Below are 16,909 nucleotides of genomic sequence, written 5' to 3' on the forward strand. Positions count from 1 at the left end.
ATGGTCTCAGAGTCCTGGGATTGAGCCCCGCATCGGGCTCTCTGCTCAGCAGGGAGCCTGCTTCCTCCTCTCTCTCTGCCTGCCTCTCTGCCTGCTTGTGATCTTTCTGTCAAATAAATAAATAAAATCTTAAAAAAAAAAAGAATATATATATAAGTGGGGCTCCTGGGTGGCTCAGTCGGTTAGGCAACCAGTTCTTGATTTCAACTGAGGTCATGATCTCAGGGTGATGAGATCAAGTCCTGCCATCGAACTCCTCACTCAGCTGGGAGTCTGCTGGAGATTCTTTCTCCCTCTGCCTCTCTCCCCGCACTGTGCATGTGAGTGCTAGCACACGCTGTCTCTCAAATACATAAATCTTTTTTTAAAAAAGTAAAAAGTGATGGTAAAAATAATTTAAATATATGTGTAAAATGTGACCCATACTATATTTCTTCCAAAGACTCTTCAGCATCTACCTTCAGGGATTCTTAACATGGGATCCACAGACTCTCCTAAAGGGCTTGTAGATCAGACTCAGGAGGGCTGTTTATATGCTTTGGATGGGGCAGGAGAATACATCCTTATTTTTCCTCACCTCTAATTGAAAACATTTCCTTTTATTATAGAAGTCTATAACAAATCACAGACTTTTAATAGTACCTATGATTTTACCCCAACAGAAATATATCTTTGCATTATAATTCTAAACATCTTGAGGTATTGCTTATGTTCACTTTTTTTTTTTTTAAGATTTTTTTATTTATTTATTTGACAGACCGAGAACACAAATAGGCAGAGAGGCAGGCAGAGATGAGGGGAAGCAGGCTCCCTGCCGAGCAGAGAGCCCGATGTGGGGCTCTATCCCAGGACTCTAGGATCATGACCCGAGCTGAAGGCAGAGGCTTTAACCCACTGAGCCACCCAGGCGCCCCTATGTTCACTTTTTTAAAAATTGAAATATAGTTGATACACAGTGTTACATTAGTTTCAGGTGTGTAACAGATCTGTCAACTATACATTATTCTCACCACAAGTGTAGCTACCATCTGTCTTTACCACTTTAAAATTATAATAGCTATCCAGCCACCATTAGGTCTTTAATTTAATTCATTAATACAGAAGCACACCTATTATGTCACAAATTTGTAAATATTTTGATTATTTTTAATAAAATGTTTTTTTTGTAATCCTTTACACTTTATGTTAAAACCAGTATTTTAAAACATTGTTCATATGACAGAAATTACATTTCAATAAGGCTGTTTCTTTAAAAGAATTATTTACAGAACAGGTCTGTAGGTTTCACTGGGCTGTCAGAGGGGTCCGTGGCTCACAAAAATGTTAGAAACCCAAGTTAAATAATCTTATGTGTTGTATGCTTAGCTCTCTACTGTGTCCAAGCTCTTCTTAGCCTTAATTCCCTTCTTTTAGAGTAATTCCACTGGCTTTTGTTGATTGTAATTCCTTAGTGAGATATTTTATAGTTCTGATTTGTAAATATTTTCAAGAGAAATATAATGGGGGTGTCATCTAATCTGAGAAGTTGTGCATTAAGTTCTACCCTGGATTAATTATAAGAAAAAGTACAAGAAAAGACTAGACAAAAGTGAAGTTGCTTTGTTTTATGTTAATCATTAAAACATTTTCCTTCATTCCTCAAGTATTTATTGATGGCCTACTGTGTGCCGAACACCATGGCTATGTGTTTCACAGTATTCTGACCAGAGACAGTTACCGCTGTGGCAGATGGTAAAGGTTATAAGATTATTTGTTGACATAAAAGTAAATTTACAGATAAAATAATGTATTTTTTGCATTTATTTCCCAAATAATTTCAACACTGATTATTTTTTCATTTGTAGGGGGCATTTAGTGGGTGGAAGGTTATCTTATATGTTGACCAATCCCGAGAAGCAGGATTCAAACGCCTTCTTCAGTCAGGAGGAGCAAAGGTTTGTATTGAGTCAACTTGAAGAATTTTTTTACACAAATTATTTTCCAACCAAGATTGCTACGATCAGTTCTTGATTTTCAGTACTTTGTGAGATGGCGGTCCTTAAGTACAGATTATACAGATGAATACTTTGGGGCACCCATAGATTGTGATGCTTCTTACTTTTTTTTCTTTAGGTACTGCCTGGTCATTCTGTACCTTTATTTAAAGAAGCCACACATCTCTTTTCTGACTTCAATAAACTGAAACCAGATGACTCAGGGGTTAATATAGCAGAAGCTGCCGCCCAAAATGTGTACTGCTTGAAAACAGAGTACATTGCTGATTATTTGATGCAGGTTTGTAAGATTTTGTCCTTGATCTCCTCATCACCAGAGATAGGCTTATCTGCATAGGGATGTGACTATACAGCAAAACCCTTGGCTTGTTTATTAATAGAATGTTCAGCTCCAGTTGTGCTCTATACAATCCCTTTCAGTTTCATTCTATTTTTTATAATAATGAGTACATATGTAAACATTTAGCTTGGAGTTAAACGAGGCAGGTATAAAAATCTAGGTACCTCTCAAAGTCTTAAAAGTGCCCTATATAATGTTGGAATATTGCTTTTCACAAATAGCTTAAGTTTTTATTTGAATGGACAAAGAAAAATCTTTGTCCTAAACACTTAAAATACCATCAGGAATCAGCAAGGTATGACACATGATAATAAATGTCTTACTACAAAGGATTTCAAACATAATGGTTTAGAAATAAGGGGAAGCCAAAACTCAGCCTGCTGTATAATTTTTGCTGTTTGTGTTTGGGAGTTTTTCAGGATATATAGAAAGAATGGCTAAAATGTAAACAATAAAATCTTTGTCATAAGGCAGTGGGATGTACTGATTAGGAATCAATAAGCCAGTACTAACTGCTAGAAACACCTAAATAACTTTTTTAAAAGCTCAAGTTATTTTGTTCTCTGCTTTTCTCAGGGTTGTATTGTGTGTCAGGCACTAGATGTCTGGAGGAATGCAGTGGGGGAGTGGGCTGCTCTGTATTTCTACGTCTGAGCTCATCATTGCCTACCTAGCTCTCAGATGTAGGTCAAAACAGAACACTTCTGTGGGGGCAAAGCAGCAGACTAGGGAAGGGAGAGCAGTGACTTCATGTTCAAGTTCATGGTCAAGATAAGCCAAGCACAAGTAAGACTCTTGAGATAGAGCCACCCCAGTGTTCTGACCTCAGGATAAATGCAAGGGGGTGAGGGGGGGACATTAATTAAAAAGCTGGGTGCATTGGCAGCAGGGATCTTGGTAATGACGGTGTTCAACATGTCCTTAGCCACACTGCTCCTGGATGGTCACCCTCTACTTCAAACTGGTGTCATCCCAGGATCTCCATTCACCATTCTTTCTCTTCTCATTTGGATCTCCTGTTTCTGTATGCCATGTCATCCTGATCTGCTCTCATTTAGTTGAAGGTCATCTTGTAGTAACTTCTTGAGAAAGCTCATGGGAGATAAACTGAGATTTTCTATGTGTGAAAATTCTTTTTTCTGTGATTACATTTCTCTTATCATTTGGATGGGCATCAAATTCTGGGTTGGAACCTATTTTCTCCTTAGACTTCTGATCGCTTATCTCCTTCTAGTATTGCTGTTGAGTAGGTAAAGCCATTTTGATTTATAATCTCTTATATGTAACTGTAATCTATTAGGAAGCCCTTTTTGTCCCTAGTTTTGATATTTCAAAATGATAGACTATCATGAGGGTCTCATTATTATGCCACTCATGGTAGGCCTCTTCTGGTTTGGTAACTTGTGTCTTTCAGTTCTGGGAAATCTTGAATTACTTTAATAATTTTTTCTCCCTCCACTTTGTTTTCTCTAGTACTTCTGCTACTTGTATATTGGATTTTCTTATTTCACAACTATTTTTAATCTTCACTTTTTGAGAGGTTCCCTCAGTTCAGTCTTCTCCTTTTATCAGGTCTTCATTTTGCTATCATGTTTTTAATAATTAAGACCTTTTTTAGTTTTTTGAATTTACATTTTAGTATTCTAATAACACTTTGTTTCATAGATGTAATACCTTCTACTGGATCTCAGATGATTTACTGATTTTTTTTTTTAACTTATTCCAGTATATTCTCTATCCAGTAAGCTGCATTTTCCTCTTTGGGTATTTATCTTCCATATTAGAGGAAGTTATCAGATTAAGAGTAGAGGATAAAAAGCTGATTGGAAGTACTGAGCACACAGTTGGGTCTTGGCAGTTTTGATCTGGATGCAATAGTCTTGGAGGTCTAGTTGTTGGGGATTGTCTTCTGGGTTCATACTTGGGTGTACTTCTTGAATTGTTTCAGTTTATCCAAAGAGGAGTCTTCCAGTCTGCCTGAAGGAGGAATCTGGGCACCTTTTTTTTTTTTTAATTGAGATATAATGACATAGGACATTAATTTCAGATGTTCAACATAACAATTGTATGTATTCATGACTGTATATGCAAAATTATCACCATATATAATGACAGATTTTCTTTCTTGTGATAACTCCCAAGATTGAGTCTTTTAGCAACTTTCAAATATACCATACAGTCTTAACTGCTGTACTCACCATGTTGTATATTACATCCTCAGGATTATTTATTTTATAACTGGAAGTTTGTACCTCTTGTTCACCCTTACCCATTTCCTCCAGCCCTCACACCTGCATCTGTCAACCCCTTCAGTTCTTTGCATCTGTCCCGTTTGGGGTTTTGGAGGGTTTTGTTTTTTTGTTTTGTTTTGTTGTTGTTTTATCTTTGTTTTAAGATTGCATTTATTTATTTGACAAAGCACAAACAGGGGGAATGCCAGAGGGAGAAGCAGGCTCCTTGCTGAGCAGGGAGCCCAGTGTAGCACTTGATCCCAGGACCCTGGGATCATGACCTGAGCCAAAGGCAGGTGCTTAAGCTACTGAAGCACCCAGGCACCCCTGTTTTTTATTTTAGGTTCCATGTGTAAATGAAATCATCTAGTACTTGTCTTTCTTTTTCTGACTTATTTCACTTAGCATCATGCCATCGAAGTCCATCCATATTGCTGTAGTTGGCAGGGTTTCCTTGGCTGAAATATTTTTTATGGTTGATTAATCCATTTGTGTGTGTGCGTGAATTTTCTTCATTCATCTGTCAGTGAACACTAAGATTTTCATATCTTGGATATTGTAAATAATGCTGCAGTGAACATAGAGCAGATATCTTTTTGAATTAGTGTTTTTATTTCTTTTAGATACATAGAGGTTTGAACTGTTGAATCATAAGGTAGTTCCTTTTTTTAAAGATTGGATTTATCATAGTGTTAATAGTTTCAGATGTGCAATATAATGATTCAGCAATTGTGTACATTGCTCAGTGCTCATCAGACTAAGTGTACTCTTGAGGTATGTTTTTTAATTTTTTTTTTTAAGATTTTATTTATTTATTTGACAGAGAGAAATCACAAGTAGGCAGAGAGGCAGGCAGAGAGAGAGGAGGAAGCAGGCTCCCTGCTGAGCAGAAAGCCCGATGTGGGGCTTGAACCCAGGACCTGAGATCATGACCTAAGCCGAAGGCAGCGGCTTAACCCACTGAGCCACCCAGGCGCCCCTGTTTTTTAATTTTTTGAAGAAAAAAATAATGGCTGCATCAGTTTACATTCCCACTAAAAGTACACATCCTCATCACCATTTTTTGATGTTAGGTCTTTCATCCAAATCTTTTTTTGTTTTTTTTTTTTAAAGATTTTATTTATTTATTTGACAGAGAGAGAGAGATCACAAGCAGGCAGGGAGGCAGGCAGAGAGAGAGGGGGAAGCAAGCTCTCCGTTGAACAGAGAGCCCAATGCGGGGCTCAATCCCAGGACCCTGAGATCATGACCTGACCCGAAGGCTCAGGCTTAACCCACTGAGCCACCCAGGTGCCCCTTTCATCCAAATCTTAATCCATTTTGAGTTTATTTTTGTATATGGTTTAAGATAGTGGTCCTGTTTCAGTCTTTTGCATGTAGCTATCTAGTTTTTCCAACACCACTTATTGAAGAAACTGCTTTTCCTATTTTATGTTCTTGGCTCCTTTTTAATTGATTGTGTATACCTGGGTTTATTTCTGGGTTTTCTGTGCTGTTGATCTATGTGTCTGTCTGTGTGCTAGTACCATACTGTTTGGTTACCATAGCTTTGTAAATAGAATTTAAAATCAGGGAGCATGATGCCTCCAGCTTTGTTCTCCTTTCTCAAGATTGCTTTGGCTATTTGGAGTCTTTGTGATTCCATACAAATTTTTTTTTTTTAAAGATTATATTTATTTGACAGAGAGAGATCACAAGTGGGCAGAGAGGCAAGCAGAGAGAGGAGGAAGCAGGCTCCCTGCAGAGCAGAGAGCCCCATGTGGGACTCGATCCCAGGACCCCAAGATCATGACCTGAGCCGAAGGCAGAGGCTCAACCCACTGAGCTACCCAGGTGCCCCGATTCCATACAAATTTTAAGATTGTTTTTTCTACTTCTAGAAAAAATGCCATTGGAATTTTGATAGGGATTGCATTGAACCTGTAGATTGCTTTGGGTAGTGTGGACATTTCAATAGTGTTAATTCTTCCAGTCCATGAGCATGGAATATCTTTCCATTTATTTGTGTCATCTTCATTTTTTCTCGTCAGTGTCACCTAGTTTTCAATATACAAGGGTTTTATCCCCTTGATTAAATTTGTCCCTAGGTATTTTATTCTTGATGCAATTGTAAATGGAATTTTCCTTTATATTTGGAATGGCTTTCTTTTAAAAAGGGTATCGTTGGGTCTTGCTTTTTTATTGTTTAGTCCATCATGTAATTATTGGTATGATTGGATTTAGGATTTTTTGCAGTTTTCAATTTGTTTTTGTTCTTGTATTCTTCCTTTCTTGCCCTTTTTTTTTTGGTTGGAGGCAGGGTGTGTTTTGTTCTATAAATTACAATATACTTAACTTTTTATGGTCTAGCTAGAATGATATTGTGCCACTTCACATAGAATGTAGAAATCTTGCAGTCACATAGGTTCCTTTACTTCCCCTTTCCTTTAAACCAGGGGCCAGTAAACTGTAGCCCACAGGTCAAACCCTGTCCACTGCCTGTGTTACTAAGTTTTACTGGCACACAGCTCTATTCACTCATTTATGTGTTCTCTTTTCTGCTTTTGCACTCCCACAGCTGGGCTGAGTAGTTGCAACAGAGACTGTCACAGACAGCCTGAAATATTTAATGTCAGGTCCTTCAGTGTAAAGCAGGGGCCAGCAAACTTTCTGTAGTTTGTTGTATATTTTCCATAGGTCTCTTACAGTTCCACAGAACAGTGTTCTGCCTTAAAGCAAAACTTGCTTGAACAATCCTATGTGGGTGCCTGGGCAGTTCAGTGGGTTAAAGCCTCTGCCTTCGGCTCAGGTCATGATCCTGTGGTCCTGGGATCAAGTGGTCCTGGGATCAAGTCCTGCATTGGGCTCTTTGCTCACCAGGGAGCCTGCTTCTCTGTCTCTCTCTGCCTACTTGTGATCTCTGTCAAATAAATAAATAAAATCTTTAAAAAATAAATCCTATGTATTTTGAGGGAATTAAAAGGAATAATATAGTCATATTTATGCTATCTGGTATCAATTTTCAATTTTCCTTCATTCCAAAACTTTGATTTCTAGTTTTTTATTTGATTTTATGGGACCAATTCTGGTTTTCTTTTATTTGAGAGTGTCTATTTTACCCTTATGCTTGAAGGATCTTTTTTTTTTTGTAGGGCATAGGATTTAGGGTTGATAGTTTTTTCTTCTACTAAAGATTCCACTTTCTGCTGGCCTCCATTGCTTCTGAGAAGTCAGCAGTAATTTGAATTCTTCTCCTGTATGCAATGCAGTGTCTGATTTTTTTTTTTTTTCTGGCTGTTTCATCTTTGATTTTCACCATTTATGATACTTCCAGGTGTGGTTTCTTTATATTAAACCTGCTTCATGTCTGCAGGGTTTCTTCAGTCTAAAGAGAGAAGTAAACTTCTCTCTTTCACCAAATTTGAGAAATTTTGATCATTACTTCTGCTCCATTCTTTCCTGTCTAATTTAATCACTCATACCTTTTGAAACTGTCCCATAGGTCCCTCAGGCCATGGTTACTTTGTTTGCAATCATTTTTCTGTTTTCTAATTCCTATTTATCTGCCTCCAACTTCACTGATTTTTTGTTGTTGTTATTTTTATTCTATTCTTAAGCCTATTCCAGGAGATTTTTTAATTAGATATATATATTTTTTTACATCTAGAATCTCTGTTCTTTTTTATAGTTTCTTTTTGCTTTTTCAAGGGATAAGAGCTGCTTTAGTATCATTGTCTACTATTTCCAACATCTGGGTCATGGGCAAGATTGCTGCCTTTATTTTGAGGTAATTGTAGCTTTACATGCAATTGTAAGAAATAATACAGTTCCCCCAGTGGATAACATCTTGCAAAAACAGAGTACAATATTACAACCAGGATGTTGACCTGATACAATCCTCCTTTCCCCTCCGATTTCCCCACTCCTACTTCATGTCTGTCACTACAGCAATCTTTCATTTTGCCTTTTCTTAACTACACCCACCTCCTTCCCTTCATTCTCTTCTTCCAGCCGTCTCTCATACCAGTTAATCGCTAATCTGTTGTCAGTTTCTTTAAATCTTAAAATGAGTCAATATAGTGTATTTTTTTTTTTTTAGCAAAATTATCTTGAGAATCATTGAGGTGTTGCTTGTATCAGTAATTTTTTTTACTTTTTATTGCTGAACAGTTCAGATATACTACAGCTTAACCATTAACGTATTGAAGGACGTCTGGGTTGTTTCTACTTTGGGGCTATTATGAGTAAAGCTGCTATGAACATTTTTTGCACATGTTTTGTGTGAAAATAAGATTTGATCACACTAGGATAAATTCCTAAGTTGTGTGTGTCCAGAGTGATCATATTTTACATTCCTACCAATACAAGTGATCCAGTTTTTCTGTACCCTATTATTTGTCACTTTAATTTAGCCATTTCAGTATATCATAATCTCTCATTGTGGTTTTAATTTGCAGTTCCCTAGAATGCCTTAGGTGTGCTTCCTAAATGTCTTAGGGTAGTTGCTTTTCATATATTTGGGTCAGAAGTCGTCATCAGGGAAGAGTTGAATCAAAAGGCACTTACCCAGTATTTTGTGATTCATTTTCATGTTATCCAGTCTGCCATCTTGCTAGAAAATTAAGTTTTATCACACTTGTAATAAGGAGGGGAAAGATCCTTTAAGGTTGGAATGTGGTTGTGAGGAAGAGAAGTACAAGGATTTTATTTTTCTTTTTTTTCCTTTTTTTTTTTTAAGATTTTATTTATTTATTTATTTATTTAACAGACAGCGATTACAAGTAGGCAGAGAGGCAGGCAGAGAGAGAGGGGGAAAGCAGGCTCCCTGCTGAGCAGAGAGCCCGATTCGATTCGGGGCTTGATCCCAGGACTCTGGGATCATGATCTGAGCTGAAGGCAGAGGCTTTAACCCACTGAGCCACCCAGGTGCCCCAAAAGTGCAAGGATTTTAGAGGCAGTGTATGAATTTTGGCTTTGCCACTTGCCAGTTATAAAAAAAGGTTAAATAACATATCTGTAAAATGAGGAATAACAAATACCTATACCTATCTCATATGTTTTAAGATTAAATAAAAAATTTTTTAAATTAACAATATAAGGTATCACATCTTAACCATACTTTACAAATGAAACCATTATCAAGATCTAAGCTGGCCCAATTCCACCTGAGCTATATATTTTTTTCTGCTAAAAGGTGAGATTTTGTCACACCGGTTCTGTTCCCTAAATGTGATATGCTAAGTAGCATACCTTAAAAGACCAATTTTAAGTTTCTCTGGTTACAGAGCACAGTCAAGGAAAAAAAATGAACAATGTTTTTTCCTCTTTTATAGGAATCCCCTCCTCGAGTAGAAAATTACTGTCTCCCAGAAGCAATTTCGTTTCTTCCAAATAATAAGGAACCTGGGCCTGGATTATCACAGAAGAGGAAAGCTCCTACAGAGAAAAATAAAATGAAACGACCTAGAGTAAACTAATAATGTTTACTCTTCAGTCACCAAACATTAGCATTTTAACTATAAAGCCTGAATGTTAGTCCTGGTTTTGCATAGTAATTTAAAGACAAGTGTCTGAAGAAGAATTCAGCTTCAGAGTGTAATGATGACCTTGCTTGTAGTTTTTAACACCTGAAATTTTAATCACTGAAATATTAACTGTTTTACCTGAAATAACAACAAAACACAAAGCCTTAGCTAGCTTGTCATTAAACTGCATTGATGGTGTATGGGGCTGTTTATTTATTTTCTTGTAAATATCTGAGACTGTAGCTTAGTGGAAGTTTTAGTAAGGTGATAGATTTTGCCTTAAGATGCCTGCTTTAATTTTTAACAATAAGGAAGTTGTCAATTGGGATTTATTCATATTTTCCCTGATTCTTCTCACCCCTTTCCCTCTTTTTAACAGGAGCCTGAGTACAAGGTTTAATGAGGAACTGAGGCTTTAAACTTAAATATGTGTGAGTGTATATATGTATATGCATGTTTGTACAGATCTCCATGATGTTTGCCAAGTTTGGGTGCCCAAACTTGGAAAATAAAGACAATAAAGAATAAAAGTGACTCATACAAGTTCAGGTAAGTTTTTAAATGCAAAGCATTCTGGTGTCCATTCTCTTGTTGAAGCATTAAATGATTGTAAGATTTAGCTTGAAAAGCAAATTGCTGGGGCACCTGGGTGGTGCAGATGGTTGAGCATCTACTCTTGGTTTCAGCTCAGGTCCTGGGATCAAGTCCCAAGTCAGGCTCTGGGCTGAGCACAGAGTCTGCTTGGATTCCCTGTCCCTTTCCCTCCGCCCCCCCTCCCTCCCTAAAATAACTTAAAAAACAAAACTCAATGAGTTGCTAGTTATATTTCAGATGTTTGTTACTTACGTAGGATATTCTGTTCCTGGGTTAAAAACCCTTTTATTGGAACTACAAAATTGCATTAGCCTTTATTAATCTAAATGTAAACACCAAATTCTACATGTGTTACCACAGTCCTGGAAATGTAAGGCTACCTCATTTTGCTTAAAGGAAGAACCAGAATCAGAACCATGATTTTGATGTAAATGGTCCCATTTCATAATGACTCTTTGAAAGGCAAACTCAAGTGGCGAAGGGTTGAAATTCTTAACCTGTACACAAAACCCCTCAAGTTTTTAGTCAGATCTTCCTCTAAATGGAGAGAAATAGTAGTGGGGGTTATCCCGACCCTTCAGAGGTTTTGGCTTTGAACTAAATTCACAGCTCAGGACAAAAAGTCCTACACAGCCAAATAGATAGCATTGTCATAGAGCCTGCTCCGTCCCCAAACAAAAACACCCAACATGCTTTTACCAGGGCCATTTTGTGTGAGTGGAGTCTTTTCACTTGGCAGTTTGCAGTAAGTTTCCCTGAATTTCATGCTTTAAATTCTTTGAAATAGTCACTACTGTTCAAAATGATTTCATGTGCACTCTGTTAAAGAGAATGTTAGATCCTCTTTCTCTCTAGCCCAGATAAAATTACATAATGTACCATTTTCTTTTCTGCCAAGATTATGAACTGTTTTTTTCAGTCAGTTCTTAAATAAATAGTTTATAATTTTAAGATTCCAGCTCTCACCAGCTCCTCCTGATTATTCAGAATCTCTACATCAACCATTTCAAGCTTTGGCTTCCATTCTTGGAATCCTAATGCCAGCAAGGCCTTACATGCAAATAGTTCTAAGCACAGGAAGTTCTCTCATTTAAGAAGGAAAGAAAGCTTTCCTTGATTATTCTTAGTTTCTCCTCAGAATTGCTACAGTATTTCAATGTGACACTTCAATTAGAATCTTACATTCCTCTGTGGGTTTTCATGTGCATCAGTCTGATAGCCAACATTCCTTAATTCAACAAATATTCCTTAGCATATACGTAGTGCGCAGGATTCAGGAGCAAACCACCTTTAGAAAGCATGCTTTCTCAGAGATTAGAGAGGCAGGATCTGCATTACAGACTGAACTGTGCTGCACACACATACGCAGATTCAGAGGTTGCAGCCTAATCCCCAAAGTGACAAACTAGAGATAGGGCTTTTAGGGAGGTAGTTAGGTTAAGCAAGATTGTACAGCTGGGGGCCCTAATTCAGGCAGCTCATGCAGGACTAATAAATATTACAGCACAAAGATTCTTAACCTGGGGGCCATCATGGCTAGAATGGGCATGGGCACAATTTGGTATACGTGCATTTTCAGGGCAGAGCTCAGTTTTACAACTCAGGTCTGTGACTTACCACCCAAAAAAGACAAACCACTGTTATAATCTAAACCTAAGTCTAAATCTAAAAATCTAAACATTTCACCCAGCAGTGCTTTAATACACATCGCTTTATATTAGGAGTTGGCAGACTTTTCTGTAGAAGTCCAGATAGTCAACATTTTAAACTTTGTGAGCTGGGTCTTTGTGGTATTGTGTCCCAACCATTCTTCACTCAAAGCCATACAAAAATAGGCAGTGGGCCATAGTGTGCCGATTCCCACTCTGTAATCCTAAAAAGACTTTTTAATCTGGATCTGTCAACAAAGTAGGCCACCCAGCTCTGTTTCCACATCTCAGCATAAACCTCACCTCTAGTGCAGCAACCCATGATCAGGAGGGAACTCCTGACCCCAAGCTTCTCTCTGAAAGGTGAAAGGTTTGAACCCCACATCTGGCACCCCAACTTTTAAGACCTGCCCCTCAGAGATGAGCTCCCAAAACATCTAGCTTTGAAAACTGAAGGGGCTTGCTTCCACGAGCCCACATGGCATCGGCAATCCGAGAAACAGCTTCTTAAAGGGCTAACATGGACCCATCCACTCTGGAGCCCAGAGCAGATGCAGCTGAAAAGTGCCCCCACCTTTTGTGAGAGAGACCTAGTTAGCTTATCTTAAAGCTTCAGCCCGAGGGGCAGGCATCCAATTGAAGAGGAAGGACCTACTTAAATACCCTCCAAAGTCTTGAGGCCTGGCAAGCACCATCTTGCGCTCTCCCTCTGCCACACTCCCAGCCACTACTATTTCCTGGAAGGGAGCTTGTTCACACATTTGGTGCCCTGCTTTAATGTCTGGTGCCCCAGTTTTTGCAGCAGCTGCCACCCAGGAAACACCTCTTGATCACCTGGCTCCTGTGGGATGTTAACAAAAGCAAAAAATGGTTTTTAATTGGTTCTTGCCTCAGCAACTGAAATTCAGCCTCAGGCTTCTTGTGAAGGAGGCCTGGTTGCTTATCTTAACACTTCAGCCTGAAAGACAGGCTTCTAATCTAACACATCTAGAGGCCTGTGGGCACGTTCCTGCCCTCTCCCCCTGCCCCACTCCAGGTTACTGGCATCTCCCAGGAAGGAGCTTATGTGCTCTTCTGGTGCCCATGTTTATGTGGCTTCTGTCCAGAGGACATACCTGGTCACCTGGCTCTGGTGGCCAGCAAGGCTTCCATTCACAGATCTCGTAGCAAATGCAGAAAGAGTTATTCACTGGGTACCTCCTGGGGCACAGCATGGGGACAGCAAACAAACACACCCACAGTCTCTCTGTGAGAGGTCTATTAGCTTAGCTTTGTAGCTGTGGCCTGAGGGGCTGGTTTCTAACTAAACACCAAGCTAAGATAAGGACCAACTATAATCCTTCCCAGGGACCTCAAGAGCGCAGTAGCATCTTCACACGCTCCCTCTGCCTAGCGCCAAGTATCTCCTAAACAGGAGCTTGTGCACACATCTGGTGGCTCATTTTTGTAACTATTCCCTGGGAAATAATACTTGATCACCTGATTCTGGTGGCACGCAGGGCTTACATTCCCAGGTCCCATAGGGCTGTTAATAAGCCCAGAAACAGTTCTTAGCTACCACCCTCGGCACAGCATAGACCTCAGACTGAAACGCACCCCCAGTCTTACTGTGAGAGGCCAATTGGCTTCCTTATAGCTGTGGCCTGAGGGGCTGGCTTCCAATTAAACCCACATCTGGAGGCCAACTATCATCTGCAGAGACCAGGACGGGGGTCCAGTGGGCACCATATTTTCATTGTCCCTCTGTCCTACCCCAGGTCACTGGTGTCTTTGAGAAAGGAATGGGTATATACATCTGGTGCTCCAGCATTTATGGCAGACCCCCGGAATATCCGTCCCATGATAGCCGGGTTGTGGTGGCTGGTGGGGCTTCTGTTCACAGGTTCAGTGGGGCAATAGCAAAAAAAAAAAACTTAATAGGCAATTATCCCAGGACTCAGTGCAGAGGAAGCAGACAGAAGTGCCCATTTCCATTCCCCTGGAAAAGGTATATCTGCATACTTTAAAAGTTACCGTATGAGGGTCTGGCTTCCAATCAGAATTTAGGTGCTGACCAAGATCCTCCCTTTGGGACCCTGATAGTTCTTGGCACACTTCAGCTACTAGGAGTCACTGATGATAAAGTAGTCTGCTTGGACAAATGGTTCAAGAGACACCCAAGAGCTAGCACAGGGTTGAACAATAAGGATCATCTACACAAGACTACACCTTCAAACTGTGTTATCTAATGCACAGAAGCTAACAGAGACTCAAAGAAAATGAAGAAAAGGAAGAATATATTCCCAAAAGGAAAAAAAACAAAAACAAAATAAAACCTTAGAATAACACCATAATGAAATGGAGACAAGTGATTTACCTTGTAAAGAGTTCAAAATAATGGTCATAAAGATTCTCACCAAGCTCAAAATAATGAATGAAGTTAAAATTTCAACAAAGAGAAAATATAACAAAGTACCAAACAGAAGTCACAGACCTGAAGAATACAGTAACTAAAAAAGTACAAAAGAGGGGCACCTAGGTGGTTCAGTTGACTAAACATCCAACTCTTGATTTTGCTTGGGTCATGATCTCAGGGTTGTGAGATCAAGCCCCTTGTCTGGCTTTACACTGGGTGTGGAGCCTGCTTAAGATTCTCTTTGCCTTTCCCTCTGCCTGCCCACCCCCTGCAGTCTCTCCCTTTCTTTAAAAAAAAAAAAAAAAAGTATACTAGAGGGGTTCACCAGGAGGTTAGATGAAACAAAGATCAGAGGGCTCAAAGACAGGAGAGTAGAAGTCATTGAATCAGAGTATCAAAAAGAAAAAAGTGATTAGAGCTTAAGGGACCTAGAGGACATCATCAAGAAAACCAATATATGCATTACAGGGCTCTCAGAAGGAGAAGAGATGGGGGCGGGTGGGAGGGATGGGGTAGTGCAGAAAACAGATACGAAGAAATAATGGTTGAAAACTTCTCTGACCTGGAGGAGGAAACAATCCCAGAGTTCCAAATAAGAGGAGCCCAAAGAGACCCACACAAAGACACATTATAATTAAAGTGTCAAAAGTTAGAGACAACAAGGGGGAACTTGAAAAGATGGTGGAGTAAGAAGATCCTGAGCTCGCTTCCTCCCACAGACACATCAAGACTACAGCTAAATATAGTGCAACTCACTCTGATAGTGACATGAAGACTGGCAGAACAGCTCTTCCACAGCTAAAGATATACAGAGAAAGCTATATTGAGAAGGTAGGAGGACAGAAATGTGGTTAGGAACGAAAATTCCCAGTGTGGCCACCCACTGATGGGGAACCACAAACAGGAGGATTATCACAGGTACAAAGATCCTCTCTGAGGAATGAGGGGTTTAATCCCCACATCCAGCACACCCTGCCTTGGGCATCTGCACTGGGAAGACAAGCTCCCTTAATCTCTGGCTTTGAAAATCAGCAGGGCTAAATTCTGGGACACCAGAAGAATTTAGGAAACTGGGACTCCACTCTTAAAAGCAAAACATACTATATCACTCACTCCAAGAGCCATCACAGAGGCAACAGTTTCAAAAGCACCTGGATTATATGTGAAGGATATTGACTGACCATAAGGCATGTGCCAAAGGGGCAGGGATCTCTAAGAACTTTCTCCAGGGATGGAGGTGCTGACACACACCATTTTTCTTGCCCTCCTTCAACCTAACTACTCCATTGCTGATGGGACCCAGTCTAACACTCTACATCTACCTAGCTAGTGCTGCTCACCCCACTCCAGCATTTCCCTCCATACCCACCCCACTCACCCTGACAAGGTGCCCCTCCAAAGGAACTCCTGCCCAGCCACATCCAATAGCTCTGAGACCAGCATCCTTCCAGAGTGACTACTTTGGAGTCACTTTGTGACAGCCCTTGCCAGGACCAGCAGGGAAAGGGAGGCAGCCCTGCCCACAAACACATCACCAAAAACTGTGGCAAGGACTTTCAGGGAGCTGCATGGGAGACTAACCTCACCCAACAGCACACACAAGCAGCTACAGCAAGGTCTCTCAGCAGGCTATGCTGGAAGCCAACCGTACCCACCAGCAGGTCTGCAGTAGTTGTGGTCAAGTCACAACAGGAGGACACACACAGTCCACAATGGGAAACTACAATGGGAAACCCTTGTAGTGGTCTTCTACATAAGGCCACTACCTTCAAGACCAGGAATATAGTTGACCTAATACACAGAAACAAACACCTAGTGTCAAAGCGAGGAGACAGAGAAGTAGATTTGAGATGAAAAAACAAGAACCTCAAAAGAGAACAAAACAAAACCGAGATAACCAATCTACCTGATAAAGATTTCAAAGTAATGGTCATAAAGATGCTCATCAGATTTGGGAGAAGAGTGGGTGAATTCAGTGAGAACTTCAACAAAGAAAAAATATAAAAAGAACCAATCAGAGCAGAAGAATACAATAAGTAAAATGAAAAATACACTAGAAGGAATCAACAGATTAAAGGATGCAGCACACATTCGTGATCTGAAGACAGGGTAGTAGAAAGCAACCAAGTTAAACAGCAAAAAGAAAAAAGAATTTTAAAAATGAGGATAGGTTAAAGGGACCCTGTGACAATTTAAAACATA

The 16,909-nt window shown here is 39.7% G+C and overlaps 1 protein-coding gene across 5 annotated transcripts in view; it reads left to right on the forward strand.

The window, feature by feature from the left end:
• TOPBP1 (DNA topoisomerase II binding protein 1) overlaps nt 1–10,603 on the forward strand; it is a 63,654-nt gene extending 53,051 nt beyond the window's left edge. For all 5 annotated transcript variants that reach the window (XM_047736720.1, XM_047736721.1, XM_047736722.1 and 2 more), the window contains 3 exons: nt 1,845–1,934; nt 2,113–2,274; nt 9,878–10,603. In XM_047736720.1, the coding sequence (XP_047592676.1) occupies nt 1,845–1,934; nt 2,113–2,274; nt 9,878–10,021 (396 nt within the window). In that variant the 3' untranslated portion in view covers nt 10,022–10,603. The remainder of the gene's footprint in view (nt 1–1,844; nt 1,935–2,112; nt 2,275–9,877) is intronic.
• The last annotated feature ends 6,306 nt before the right edge of the window (nt 10,604–16,909 follow it).

Source organism: Lutra lutra, chromosome 1 (genome assembly GCF_902655055.1).
Source record: "Lutra lutra chromosome 1, mLutLut1.2, whole genome shotgun sequence".
In the NCBI taxonomy this organism is placed as follows: domain Eukaryota; kingdom Metazoa; phylum Chordata; class Mammalia; order Carnivora; family Mustelidae; genus Lutra; species Lutra lutra.